Genomic DNA, 15,741 nt, shown 5'->3' with positions numbered 1-15,741 from the left:
ATTGCTGTTCACTGGAAATTATGATCACTCAGCTGCACAGCTGATGCCTGCTGGACTGTTCCTTTACACGGTACCCTGTCCTGTTTATTATGTTTAGATCAGCCCAAACTTTATCGCCATTACCAGTTGTTGTCTTAGCTCTCTCTAATAACACCTGTGAAAGCTTTATTGCTCTCTCCCATGTCAATATACCTTGCCTATTGCTGTTTGGGTTAGTTGTTATTATACAATTTCACTGTAGAACCCCAAGTCCTTCTCAAACTGCCTCAAATAGTTCCTTTGTTCCACCCCCCATACACGCCGAGACCGGCTCAATCGGTGCCTCCAGTGATGCTCTCTCTTTCATTGTTACCCAACGCTTAGGTTTACCTCCACTGTACTCATATCCGTCCATATCCTTGTCTGTACATAATGCCCTGAATCTTTTCTACAACGCCCGGAAATCTGCCCCCTTTACTCTCTGTAACCAACACACTAGAAGACCAGTTCTTAAAGCCTTTAGCCATATCCTTATTCTAGTCCTCCTCTGTTCTTCTGGTGATGTAGAGGCTAACCCAGGCCCTGCAGCCCCCAGTATCACTCCTACTCCCCAGGAGCTATCATTTGTTGACTTCTGTAACCGTAAAAGCCTTGGTTTTCTGCACGTAAATATCAGAAGCCTCCTTCCTAAGTTTGAGTTATTCACTGCGTTACCACACTCCACCAACCCTGATGTTCTAGCAGTGTCTGAATCCGGGCTTAGGAAGGCCACCAAAGATTCTGAAATTTCCATCCCCAACTACAACATTTTCCGTCTAGATAGAACTGCCAAAGGGGGTGGAGTTGCAATCTACTGTAGAGATAGCCTGCAGAGCTCCATCATACTATCCAGGTCTGTGCCCAAACAGTTTGAGCTTCTACTTCTAAAAATCCACCTTTGCAGAAATAAGTCTCTCACTGTTGCCGCTCGCTACAGACCCCCCTCAGCCCCCAGCTGTGCCCTGGACACCATATGTGAATTGATTGCCCCCCATCTATCCTCAGAGTTCGTAATGCTTGGTGACCTAAATTGGGATATGCTTAACACCCCGGCCATCCTACAATCTAAACTAGATGCCCTCAATCTCACACAAATTATCAACGAACCTACCAGGATAAACCCTAAATCCGTAAACATGGGTACCCTCATAGATATCATCCTGACTAACTTACCCTCTAAATACACCTCCGCTGTCTTCAACCAGGATCTCAGCGATCACTGCCTTATTGCCTGCGTCCGTAACGGGTCCGCGGTCAAACGACCACCCTTCATCACTGTCAAACGCTCCCTAAAACACTTTAGCGAGCAGGCCTTCCCAATTGACCTGGCTCAGGTATCCTGGATGGATATAGATCTCATTCCGTCAGTAGAGGATGCCTGGTTGTTCTTTAAAAGTAATTTCCTCTCAATCTTAAATAAACATGCCCCATTCAAAAAATACAGAACTAAGAACAGCTATAGCCCCTGGTTCTCCTCAGACTTGACTGCCCTTGACCAGCACAAAAACATCCTGTGGCGTACTGCATTAGCATCAAATAGCCCCCGTGATATGCAACTTTTCAGGGAAGTTAGGAACCAATATACACAAGCAGTTAGGAAAGCAAAGGCTAACTTTTTCAAACAGAAATTTGCATCCTGTAGCACTAACTAAGTTTTCGGACACTGTAAAGTCCATGGAGAATAAGAGCACTTCCTCCCAGCTGCCCACTGCACTGAGGCTAGGAAACACTATCACCACCGATAAATCTACAACAATCGAGAATTTCAACAAGCATTTTGCTACGGCTGGCCATGCTTTCCACCTGGCTACCACTACCCCGGCCACCAGCTCTGCACCCTCCGCTGCAACTTGCCCATGCCCCCCCCCCGCTTCTCCTTCACACAAATTCAGACAGCTGATGTTCTGAAAGAGCTGCAAAATCTGGACCCCTACAAATCATCTGGGCTAGACAATCTGGACCCTTTCTTTCTAAAACTAGCCGCAGAAATTGTCGCAACCCCTATTACTAGCCGGTTCAACCTCTCTTTCGTAACGCCTGAGATCCCCAGAGATTGGAAAGCTGCCGCGGTCATCCCCCTCTTCAAAGGGGGTGACACTCTAAATCCAAACTGTTACAGACCTATATCCATCCTGCCCTGCCTTTTTAAAAAGCCAAGTTAACAAACAGATCACCGACCATTTCGAATCCCACCGTACCTTCTCCGCTATGCAATCCAGTTTCCGAGCTGGTCATGGGTGCACCTCAGCCACGCTCAAGGTCCTAAACGATATTATAACCGAGATCGATAATGGACAGTACTGTGCAGCCGTCTTCATCGACCTGGCCAAGGCTTTCGACTCTGTCAACCACTGCATTCTTATTAGCAGACTAAATAGCCTTGGTTTCTCAAATGACTGCCTCGCCTGGTTCACCAACTACTTCTCAGAGTTCAATGTGTCAAATCGGAGGGCCTGTTGTCTGGACCTATGGCAGTCTCTATGGGGGTGCCACAGGGTTCAATTCTTGGGCCGACTCTTTTCTCTGTGTATATCAATGATGTTGCTCTTGCTGCTGGTGACTCTCAGATCCACCTCTACGCAGACGACACCATTTTGTATACATCTGGCCCTTCATTGGACACTGTGTTAACAAACCTCCAAACGAGCTTCAATGCCATACAACACTCCTTCAGTAGCCTCCAACTGCTCTTAAACACTAGTAAAACTAAATGCATGCTCTTCACAATCGAACACTGCTGGCACCCACCCACCCGACTAGAATCACTACTCTCGACGGGTCTGACCTAGAGTATGTGGACAACTACAAATACCTAGGTGTCTGGTTAGACTGTAAACTCTCCTTCCAGACTCACATTAAGAATCTCCAATCCAAAGTTAAATCTAGAATCGGTTTCCTATTTCGCAACAAAGCCTCCTTCACTCATGCTGCCAAACATGCCCTCGTAAAACTGACTATCCTACCGATCCTTGACTTCGGCAATGTCATTTACAAAATAGCCTCCAACACTCTACTCAGCAAATTGGATGTAGTCTATCACAGTGCCATCCGTTTTGTCACCAAAGCCCCATACACTACCCACCACTGTGACCTGTACGCTCTTGTTGGCTGGTCCTCATTACATATTCGTCACCAAACCCACTGGCTCCAGGCCATCTATAAATCACTGCTAGGCAAATCCCCGCCTTATCTTAGCTCATTGGTCACCATAGCAACACCCACCTGATGTATGCGCTCCAGCAGGTATATCTCACTGGTCATCCCCAAAGCCAACACCTCCTTTGGCCGCCATTCCTTCCAGTTCTCTGCTGCCAATGACTGGAACGATTTGCAAAAATCTCTGAAGCAGGAGACTCGTATCTCCCTCACTAACTTTAAGCATCAGGCACCTTACCGATCACTGCACCTGTACACAGCCCATCTGAAATTAGCCCACCCAACTACCTCATCCACATATTGTTATTTATTTTGCTCATTTGCACCCCAGTATCTCTATTTGCACATCTTTCATTCCAGTGTTAATACTAATTGTAATTATTTTGCACTATAGCCTATTTATTGCCTTACCTCCATAACTTGCTACATTTGCACACACTGTATATATATTTTCTGTTGTATTTTTGACTTTATGTTTTGTTTTACCCCATATGTAACTCTGTGTTGTTGTTTTTATCGCACTGCTTTGCTTTATCTTGGCCAGGTCGCAGTTGTAAATGAGAACTTGTTCTCAACTGGCTTACCTGGTTAAATAAAGCAACAGGAGGAGACGGGAGAGGTTGTGTTTTCTCTAGCAGGAGGTAAGCTTGGCTTCTTATATGGTGTTGAGTAAAGCTTAAACCATGTATTTAGATTGTAGGTAGGTATTGTAGTTAGGTATTATAGGTAGTTTACTCAGGTAGTTATTGTAGGTTATTGTAGGTAATTATTGTAGGTAAGTATTGTATTCGGCGGACCCCGGCGAAGCACGAGGCTAGCTTACCCACTACTTGGACCAACAAAGCTAGCTAGCTAGCTAGCGGGTAGCTACTGGTAACTTTTAGCAACTGTGGTTAGTTGTTTCCAATGTTATTTCACGCTTAAGAGTACCTGTGATTGAGCCAGCTAGCTGCCACCATTCAGCTGTTTTTCTAACCTCATTATCCGAGGCATTAACGTTAGGTGGTTGGTAGCTGCTGTACTTAATTACAGCTACTGATTGCAGTCTGCCAGTTTGGCTTTATACATAGCTTGGGCTTTGTCGAGTAAGGCTTAAACTATGTATTTAGATTGTAGTTAGGTATTATAGGTAGGCATCGTGGGCTGTATATTATTAAGTAGTATAGGTAGGCATCGTGGGCTGTTGTGGGTAGTTGTTGTGTAGTTATTGTAGGTTACTTTTGTATTCGGCGGTGCCAGATAAAATCTTGCGATTAGTGACTGCAGGCCGCCCAACAACCTGCCTGCTTGACCCCATCCCCTCCTCTCTTCTCCAGACCATCTCCGGTGACCTTCTCCCCTACCTCACCTCGCTGATCAACTCATCCTTGACCGCTGGCCATGTCCCTTCCGTCTTCAAGAGAGCGAGAGTTGCACCCCTTCTCAAAAAACCAACACTCGATCCCACTGATGTCAACAACTACAGACCAGTATCCCTTCTTTCTTTTCTTTCCAAAACTATTGAGCGTGCCGTCTTTAGCCAACTCTCTTGCTATCTCTCTCAGAATGACCTTCTTGATCCAAACCAGTCAGGTTTCAGGACTGGTCATTCAACTGAGACTGCTCTTCTCTGTGTCACGGAGGCTCTCCGCACTGCTAAAGCTAACTCTCTCTCCTCTGCTCTTGTCCTTCTAGACCTGTCTGCTGCCTTTGATACTGTGAACCATCAGATCCTCCTCTCCACCCTCTCCGAGCTGGGCATCTCCGGCGCGGTTCACTCCTGGATTGCGTCCTACCTGACCGGTCGCTCCTACCAAGTGGCGTGGCGAGAAGCTGTCTCCACACCACGTGCTCTCACCACTGGTGTCCCCCAGGGCTCAGTTCTAGGCCCTCTCCTTTTCTCCCTATACACCAAGTCACTTGGCTCTGTCATATCCTCACATGGCCTCTCCTATCATTGCTACGCTGACGATACACAACTAATCTTCTCCTTTCCCCCTTCTGATAACCAGGTGGCGAATCGCATCTCTGCATGTCTGGCCGACATATCAGTATGGATGACGGCTCACCACCTCAAGCTGAACCCTGGCAAGACGGAGCTGCTCTTCCTCCCGGGGAAGGACTGCCCGTTCCATGATCTCGCCATCACGGTTGACAACTCCGTTGTGTCCTCCTCCCAGAGTGCGAAGAGCCTTGGCGTGACCCTGGACAACACCCTGTCGTTCTCCGCTAACATCAAGGCGGTGACCCGATCCTGCAGGTTCATGCTCTACAACATTCGGAGAGTACGACCCTGCCTTGCACAGGAAGCGGCACAGGTCCTAATCCAGGCACTTGTCATCTCCCGTCTGGATTACTGCAAGTCGCTGTTGGCTGGGCTCCCTGCCTGTGCCATTAAACCCCTACAACTCATCCAGAATGCCGCAGCCCGTCTGGTGTTCAACCTTCCCAAGTTCTCTCACGTCACCCCCCTGGCTTCCAGTTGAAGCTCGCATCCGTTACAAGACCATGGTGCTTGCCTATGGAGCAGTGAGGGGAACGGCACCTCCGTACCTTCAGGCTCTGATCAGTCCCTACACCCAAACGAGGGCATTGCGTTCATCCACCTCTGGCCTGCTGGCTCCCCTTCCTCTGCGGAAGCATAGTTCCCGCTCAGCCCAGTCAAAACTGTTCGCTGCTCTGGCACCCCAATGGTGGAACAAGCTCCCTCACGACGCCAGGACAGCGGAGTCACTCACCACCTTCCGGAGACATTTGAAACCCCACCTCTTTAAGGAATACCTGGGTTAGGATGAAGTAATCCTTCCTTCCCCGTGTGTGCAAGTTCTGTAAGTGCCTCTACTCTACTGTTTATTATAAAGGTGATTTCTACCTCAGAGCTCCCCAAGTCACCCCCCTTTCGCGCTCACTTTTTGTTACGGCACCTCCAATTTACAAATTAAGCACTGCCCGGAGCCGATATGCATTAATACATTTTTGAAATACAGAGCCCCGTTCCGAATGGACCCGAGGACAACTAGACCCGTTCCGTATAGACCTGGTCAGATCCAGACCCGGTCCGAGATACTTTATTAACCGGAGCTGATAAAGCGCAAGAGGAGGGAGAGAGGTGCTGTTTTAGCAGGTGGGGTAAGGGGGCCGTACTGTGAGTGAGTGACACAGTGAGCAGGGAGGAAGAGACAAGAGACAGCAACCAACCAAGCCGACTCGACCATACCACCTTTGCCACAATACTTGGTAGGCAGGCTACATCAGTCATATCATCAACATTTAATTTTAAATAAATTGTTTCATAGGTTGTTTTTCCTGACATTAGGGGGTGACTGTCAGAGCACCTAGATGGCAATTTAAACTGAATGCATCAATTTCAACTGTCAAAACATTCTTGAGGGTTCCTCCACACAGTTACACGGACCTATGTTGAGTAGGAAATGGACACACTGGTAGTCACAAACTTTGGAGGCTCTGGAACAGATCGGTATCATGCAAAGATAAAGCAATGGGTTTAAACAGTCACAGTCACATACCCATGGTCAATCCTTTTCTGCAGTGGAAGAAAGGAGATACAAAAATAAAGAAATAACAGAACAAAACACCACAAGACCAGAGAGAGCAGCAGCAAGTGTCAGGAAAGTAAAAGTAGGAGAAGAAAAAGGAAATCACTGGAGAAAAAGTGGAACAATAGACATACACGTGTCCAAAGGAGGATGTTGAAACCAGAACGAGTCACAAGCCAAGAGCCAGTGACCCCCAAACACAAAAGAGACCAGACATCTGCTCCCAGATTACACCAGACAGTGTGTTTAAAGACTAGCTTAAAGGCCAAGTGCAGTCAAAACGTGATTTTCCTGTGTTTTATATACACTCACAGGCCAGTTTATTAGGTACACCCATCTAGTACCGAGTCGGACTCCCCTTTGCCTCCAGAACAGCCCGAATCTTCGGGGCATGGATTCTACAAGGTGTTGGAAACTTTCCACAGGGATATTGGTCCATGAAGACGCGATGGCATCACACAGTTGCTGCAGATGGAACATTCATGCTGCGAACAGCCCATTCCATCTCATCCCAAAGTTGCTCTATTGGGTTTGGTCAAGAACAATGTTCAGATACGCTGTGGCGTTCAATCATTTCTCAATTGGTATCAAGGGACCTAACGTGTACCAGGAAAATATTCCCCACACCAGTACACCACCGCCAACAGCTTGTACCTTTGACACCAGGCAGGATGGGTCTATGGACTCATGCTGCTTCCACCAAATCCTGACTCTGCCGTCACAGGAACTGTGATTTGTCGGACCAGGCAATGTTTTTAGCTGATAGGAGTGGAACCTGATGTGGTCGTCTGCTGCAATAGCCCATCCGTAACGAGGACCGACGAGTTATGCATTCCCAGATGCCCTTCTGCACACCACTGTTGTACTGCGCCGTTATTTATCTGTTTGTGGCCCGCCTGTTAGCTTGCTCGATTCTTGCCATTCTCATTCAACCTCTCTCAACAACAAGCTGTTTTTGCCCACATGACTGCCGTTGACTGGATGTTTTTTTGTTTGTCACACCATTCTCGGTAAACCCTAGACTCTGTCGTGCGTGAAAAGCCCAGGAGGGCGGCCGTTTCTGAGATACTGGATCCGGCGCACCTGGCACCGAAGATCACACCACACTCAAAGTCGCTTAGGTCATTTGTTTTATCCATTCGAAAAATAACTGAATGTCTCGATGCCTGTTTTATATAGCAAGCCACGACCACGTGACTCACCGTCTGGAGGAGCGAACCATTTCCGTGAACTGGGTGGTGTACCTATTAAACTGGCTGGTGAGTGTATTTCCACACTATGAGGTTGGAATAATACTGGGAAAATGATAATGGCGCTTTAGTGTAAGAGCTGTTTGAAAAGACTGCCTGAAATGTCCAATAATATCTATCTGCGGACTGCAGTAACCACACGGCGCGCCCACTGCCATAGAGGGTACTTGTAAAAGTACATGCCGCGCCCACTAGCATTACGCCAATATAAGCATTACTTCACTACATGCACACTAGCTAGCTAGAATACACTAGCTATCTAGCTAATACACACTAACTAATACACACTAGCTATTTAGGTAATACACACTAGCTATTTAGCTAAAACACACTAGATAGTACACATTAGCTAGCTAGCTAGTACACATACTGTATCTGCTGGAGCCAGACCCTATTGAACCCAACTCTCGCGTGGCACTACTTGGTGGGTGCGGTGTGTAGTAGATTGTCACTACTACACACCGATCCGCAGATAGATCCTACTCAAAATTTCAGCCTGTTTTGGTGGGATGGAGTTTTGGCCTGCCTGGTGACATCACCAGGAGGTAAATTAGTTAATTGACCAATGTCAAAGAGTTATAAAACTTTCTGCCAATAACAGCTAATTTTCAGTTTACTCCCAGACAGTCCTAGCAAAATTATTTATTGAGAAATTGCTCTTTGCTAAGAAGCTTTTTTTTTTACCATTGTAATTTAAAACAATCACAGTAAGGTACTTAATTGACACCCAAAAACAAATGCATTGCTGCTAGCATGCTAGTAGATACCATAGACTTCCATTCATTGCACTAACGCTAGTTAGCATTGGCTTGCGAAACTACCTCTAACTTCCTTCATTCTGGATGCAGAGACAAAATGTATCCATGAGTTTATCTGACTCTTGGGAAGTAGATAAAGGGATTCAGTGCCAAAATCCCGAAGTATCCTTTTATGTCCCATGGCGTGGAACCAGTGGAGGCTGCTGAGGGGAGGACGGTTCATAATAATGGCCGGAACAGAGCAAATGGAATGGTATCAAACACAAGGAAACCATGTGTTTGATACCATTCCTCTAATTTCGCTCCAGCCATTTCCACAAGCCTGTCCTCCCCAATGAAGGTGCCACCAACCTCCTGTGCGTGGAACACTGACTGAACCTCCAAATGTCCCCTCCAGGCTCTACATCGTACACTAAAACCACACTGTTGGTGACTTCACTAAAACCACACTGTTGGTGACTTCACAATCACACACACAGGTATCATAGATTATGTCACTTTGTCCATAATATAGTGTAGCCTATGTGTACATTCATAATTCTATCCATAATTAACTGTGTATATTTCTTGTTGTGCTTGTGCACAGAGCATCCAGACAAGACATCTGGTCCCAGATTAGACCAGTGTGTTTAAATGCAGAGGTTTAAGACCTGGAACACTGACAGTTGAGACAACCAATTAGGCTACACAACTTCAAACCCACAGTCACTCATGGAAACCATCATATACTGGATGTACATTCTATAGGACAAAGGGTGAACGAGAGGGCATTAGGATAAAGCAAAATACTTGCATTGCAGTATTGTAAGAATCAGCTTTTTACAGAATTGTATAAATGAAAGAATATCTAGTAGACTGAAGTCGAGAATGTTTTCCAATGCAAACTTAACCTGCTCGCTCAGACGTGTGCTTGGGAGAAGGTGTGCTGGCAGGCCAAAACAAACATTTTGGGGAAATGCGATCAATAATATTAAAGGGAGATCTACAAACAGGTTAATCTAATTCATCTTCTTTTAACATCACTGTTTCCCAGTAGACTATCATCGTGGGTGACGTCAAGTCCTCTTTAGCTCAAATCAGAGACCAAAATACTTCGGCCATCGGCCACCAACTGTGATGATTCCCTCCTCTGGTCATTTGCCAAGGAAAGGCATCAACTTAGGGAGGTGTTGGCTACTTGCCTTGGTAAACTGGTGCTGACCAGCTCAAAAACTGAACTGTGTCAAGCAAAGACTTGGTGCCCTTGGGCCAAAGCGACAAGGTGTTCTTGTTTACCTAGGCTAACCCTACTTTGACTTTCTTGGCCAAAGCTCTATCAGAGTCTGGTTCCGATTAATGTCTTCTCAGACCAACTAAACAGCATCCATCCTCTGTAAGCACTAGTCATACTTTATTAAACTAGGGATAAAACAATCTGTATGTGCACTTCTCTTACATCAATTATAATTAACATGAAACACGCTAATGGAGGACTCTTGACCAGTGCACGGAAATTATTCCACAAAGGAATAGCCTAGATGACACGACTGTAAAAAAAATCCAAGTGTATCTAAAATGGGCATACCAGGAAAGGCAATCCTTTAACATCAAATCATATGAGTACATGCATATGAGACATGGAAGGATAATACATGTGATTATGAATGATTTATTAAAGAGAGAAGAGAAATGTGACTGAGTATAGAATCTACTTACTCAGTCGTAGTCGGAGACCAAGCCAACTCCTTTGCGGTGACTTGTGCTGTAGAACTGAATTCATGGTCCACTTGTTTGGAACCATTTAGGTCCTATTCTTGGTTCTTATGCTGAAAATTCCCCAAAATCAATGTTTGGTCATCTTCATGTCTGTTCTCAATGAATGGTGGTAGATTCCGATGGTCTTGTCTTGAAGTTTGAATCTAACTTGAATTTGCCATTTTATCACTCTCCATTCCGCCCAGGTGGCATCATCTTTATCGTAGCTCCTGTAGACCACATTATGTTGTTCTACATTGGAACGCCCCCCCGTGCTCGTGCAAGACGTTCTCTGTAGATCAGTTTGAGAGCAATCAACCTGTTAAAAAACAATGCATTGAAATCGTAATCCAACCTTTCGTGACTAACTAACCTGTCACACGTATGACTCCCAGGCAAATGGCTGACTGGTGGAGAATAGGTCTCATTCAAGTAATAAACACCGCCTACTAAAAGGTAAATTCTCCATTATGGCCATTAGAACGCCGCTGTTTTTGTTTACTCCGCTATGCAGCAGTAACCTATTGTTGCACGAAAACCATTCTCTTCGATGTCCAGGTCCGAAATATAATATTTGTCCAATCACCACCGTAGCTTTAGTCCCTCCCTCTAACCCGCTCACGATAAGCTTTGTTTTAATCATCCGTTATTGCATGGGGGAAGCACGCGGGCTCCTCTGTTGCAACTTTCCGCCACTGACTTCTTCAAGAAGATGGAAACATAATTCCCCGCCTAGTCTCGCCGTCTGTCCCTCCACTTTTCCACCATCAATAGCCTTTTCCATTCATTAATGGCACCTTCTTTTTTTTCCTTTTAAAAGTTGGCACTATGTTGCAGCTAGGGAATCAAGCTCATTCACGCCACGAAAAATTGTTTTTATACCATCTCAAAATGTCAAGGTACTAAATCGAAATGTTGAGATACATAGGTGAACATTTCGAGATACTATCTAAAAATGTCCAGATACTAAGTCCATTTAAAAAAATGTAAGTCAACATTACCAGATACTAACAAAGAAAATTGATTGAGTTGTTTTCCTGGTCCCCAGAGTTTTTAATGATCTGGTAGGCTACTTAACCAACCTCCAGACCCTGACATAGAATAACCAACCTATGACATAGAATAAATCAGCTGTAAAACAGTTGTATATGGGCTATGATGGGTCCAGATTTATTCTAGTCAGGTCATATGTTTAAAAAAAATAGACAACAACTGCGATTGGACAATATAACTAACAGGGCTGAGCTTGCTTTATGCAGGGTTGCATCATGTAGACTTTTGCATTTGTAATTTCAAAGTTACTCACACAGCATGCCATCACTTGTGTGTTGATGAATTACTTCCAGTCAATCATTTTTGGATTGATAAGGTCTAAGTAGCCTAGCCACCCGAAGTTTGAATATAAAGCTAATTTGATCACATTCACATTTTCTCTTAACACAAATATTTTAGGCTATAAATACATAGCTTAAGCAATATTGACTTACGCATCTAGAAATGTTGAGATAGTATTGACATGTGTATGTTATTTTGGTGGCGGGAATGGGCTTCCATACATTTTCAACTCTAAATCAAATCAAATTACATTTTATTTGTCACATACACGTGTTTAGCAGATGTTATGGCGGGTGTAGCAAAATGCTTGTGCTTCTAGCTCCAACAGTGCAGTAATATCTAACAAGTAATATCTAACAATATACCCAATACACACAAATCTAAGTAAGGAATGGAATTTAAGGATATATACATATATGGACAAGCAATGACAGACCGGCATGGACTAAGATACAGTAGAATATTATAGAATACAGTATATACAGCCAGGTCGCAGTTGTAAATGAGAACTTGTTATCAACTGGCTTACCTGGTTAAATAAAGATGAAATAAAAAATAAATAAAATATACAGTGAGTGAAAAAAGTATTTGATCCCCTACTGATTTAATGGTAGGTTTATTTGAACAGTGAGAGACAGAATAACAACAAAAAAATCCAAAAACTCGCATGTCAAAAATGTTATAAATTGATTTTCATTTTAATGAGGGAAATAAGTATTTGACCCCTCTGCAAAACATGACTTAGTACTTGGTGGCAAAACCCTTGTTGGCAATCACAGAGGTCAGACTTTCTTGTAGTTGGCCACCAGGTTTGCACACATCTCAGGAGGGATTTTGTTCCACTCCTCTTTGCAGATCTTCTCCAAGTCATTAAGGTTTCGAGGCTGACGTTTGGCAACTCGAACCTTCAGCTCCCTCCACATATTTTCTATGGGATTAAGGTCTGGAGATTGGCTAGGCCACTCCAGGACCTTAATGTGCTTCTTCTTGAGCCACTCCTTTGTTGCCTTGGCCGTGTGTTTTGGGTCATTGTCATGCTGGAATACCCATCCACGACCCATTTTCAATGCCCTGGCTGAGGGAAGGAGGTTCTCACCCAAGATTTGACGGTACATGGCCCCGTCCATCGTCCCTTTGATGCGGTGAAGTTGTCCTGTCCCCTTAGCAGAAAACCCCCCAAAGCATAATGTTTCCACCTCCATGTTTGATGGTGGGGATGGTGTTCTTGGGGTCATAGGCAGCATTCCTCCTTCTCCAAACACGGCGAGTTGAGTTGATGCCAAAGAGCTCGATTTTGGTCTCATCTGACCACAACACTTTCACCCAGTTCTCCTCTGAATCATTCAGATGTTCATTGGCAAACTTCAGACGGGCCTGTATATGTGCTTTCTTGAGCAAGGGGACCTTGCGGGCGCTGCAGGATTTCAGTCCTTCACGGCGTAGTGTGTTACCAATTGTTTTCTTGGTGACTATGGTCCCAGATGCCTTGAGATCATTGACAAGATCCTCCCGTGTAGTTCTGGGCTGATTCCTCACCATTCTCATGATCATTGCAACTCCATGAGGTGAGATCTTGCATGGAGCCCCAGGCCGAGGGAGATTGATAGTTATTTTGGGTTTCTTCCATTTGCGAATAATCGCACCAACTGTTGTCACCTTCTCACCAAGCTGCTTGGCGATGGTCTTGTAGCTCATTCCAGCCCTGTGTAGGTCTACAATCTTGTCCCTGACATCCTTGGAGAGCTCTTTGGTCTTGGCCATGGTGGAGAGTTTGGTATCTGATTGATTGATTGCTTCTGTGTACAGGTGTCTTTTATACAGGTAACAAACTGAGATTAGGAGCACTCCCTTTAAGAGTGTGCTTCTAATCTCAGCTTTTTACATGGGAGCCAGAAATCTTTCTGATTGAGAGGGGGTGAAATACTTATTTCCCTCATTAAAATGCAAATCAATTTATAACAATTTTGACATGCGTTTTTCTGGATTTTTTTGTTGTTATTCTGTCTCTCACTGTTCAAATATAGACTGATCATTTCTTTGTCAGTGGGCAAACGTACAAAATCAGCAGGGGATCAAATACTTTTTTCCCTCACTGTACATATGAGATGAGTAATGCAAGATATGTAAACATTATTAAAGTGACTAGTGTTCCATTTCTTAAAGTGGCCAATGATTTCAATAGGCAGCAGCAGCCTCTAACGTGCTAGTGATGGCTTTGTCTTGTCAATATAAATGTTGTGTTATATAGCCAATGTGCCACTCTGGTCTTGGCACATGCGCTCTACCCCAGTGGTTCTCAAACCTCTCCTTGGGGACCCCCCCCCCCCCCCAGACGTTTCACAATGTAGTTGTAACCCTGAACTAGCTCACCTGATTCACCTTGTCAAGGGCTTGATAATTAGTTGACAAGTTAAATCAGGTGTGCTAGCTCTAGAATAGTTGAAATACATGGAATGGCTGGAGCTCCCCGAGGAGAAGTTTGAGAACCACTGCTCTAGCCAACAGCTCGCAGATACAGTGCGGGTATAGCACAGGCTTTCCCAAACTTGGTCCTGGGGCTTGGTCCTGGGTGCACGTTTAGTTTTTTGCCCTAGCACTACACCACTGATTATAATAACCAACTCATCATCAAGCTTTAATTATTTGAATCAGTTGTGTAGTATAAGGTCCCACAGGTGGCAGTGAATGTCAGAGCAAAAACCAAGCCATGACATTGAAGGAATTGTCCGTAGAGCTCCAAGAGTGGATTGTGTCAAGGCACAGACCTGGGGAAGGGTACCAAAACATTTCTGCAGCATTGAAGGTCCCCAAGAACACAGTGGCCTCCATCATTCTTAAATGGAAGAAGTTTGGAAACACCAAGACTCTTCCTAGAGCTAGCCGCCCGGCCAAACTGAGCAATCGGGGGAGAAGGGCCTTGGTCAGGGAGGTGACCAAGAACCCGATGGTCAGTCTGACATAGCTCCAGAGTTCCTCTGTGGAGATGGGAGAACATTCCAGAAGGAAAACCATCTCTGCAGCAAGCACTCCACTAACCAGGCCTTTATGGTAGAGTGGCCAGACAGAAGCCACTCCTCATTAAAGGCACATGACAGCCGGCTTGGAGTTTGCTAAAAGGCACCTAAAGCCTCTCAGACCATGAGAAAGAAGATTCTCTGGTCTGAAAAAAACAAGATTGAACTCTTTGGCCTGAATGCCAAGCATCACGTCTGGAAGCATGCTGGTGGCAGCCTCATGCTGTGGGGATGTTTTTCCGCGGCAGGAACTGGGAGACTAGTCAGGATCAAGGGAAAGATGACCTTCCAACAGGACAACGACCCTAAGCACACAGCCAAGACAACGCAGGAGTGGCTTCGGGACAAGTCTCTGAATGTCCTTGAGTGGCCCAGCCAGAGCCCGGACTTGAACCCAATCGAACAGGACCGAGTTTGGGAAACCCTGGGGTAGAGTACAGGGTGGTAGCCGGCTAGTAACAGTGACTAAGTTCAGGGCAGGGTACTAACTGGGCAGAGGCCGGCTAGTGGTGAATGTATGAAAATGTATGCACTCACTAACTGTAAGTCGCTCTGGATAAGAACGTCTGCTAAATGACTCAAATGTAAAAAATTGTGACCATTTAACGGTCTGATGGCCTGGAGATATAAGCTGTTTTTCAGTCTCTCGGTCCCAGCTTTGATGCACCTATACTGTCTCCGCCTTCTAGATGGTAGCGGTGTGAACAGGCCGTGTCTCGGGTGGCTGAAGTCCTTGATGATGTTTTTGGCCTTCCTGTGACACCTGTAGATGTCCTGGATGGATATAATGGTTATTATATCAATATTTGCGCATTAAGGCATTTCCACCACCATTTATCGCATAATTAATTTTAAAGACACAAAAAGATCCCACTTTGTCTAGCATATTTTGTTTTTTTGACATTCGGAAAGTTTACCTACAAATGTGTTGTTTCCATCA

General features: G+C 45.1%; 1 protein-coding gene across 4 annotated transcripts in view; it reads right to left on the bottom strand.

Moving 5' to 3' along the window:
• Positions 1-10,970, bottom strand: part of LOC311149986 (pleckstrin homology domain-containing family G member 5-like) — a gene marked incomplete at its 3' end in the record, with an annotated part of 81,188 nt that extends 70,218 nt beyond the window's left edge. For all 4 annotated transcript variants that reach the window (XM_084187209.1, XM_084187211.1, XM_084187210.1 and 1 more), the window contains exon 1: positions 10,414-10,970. In XM_084187209.1, coding sequence (XP_084043335.1) covers positions 10,414-10,498 — 85 coding nt within the window. In that variant the 5' untranslated portion in view covers positions 10,499-10,970. The remainder of the gene's footprint in view (positions 1-10,413) is intronic.
• Positions 10,971-15,741: the final 4,771 nt, after the last annotated feature.

The sequence above is a fragment of the Coregonus lavaretus genome, assembly GCF_964263955.1.
Source record: "Coregonus lavaretus genome assembly, chromosome: 22".
Lineage (NCBI taxonomy): Eukaryota > Metazoa > Chordata > Actinopteri > Salmoniformes > Salmonidae > Coregonus > Coregonus lavaretus.
This window is presented reverse-complemented; position numbering and strand designations above follow the sequence as displayed.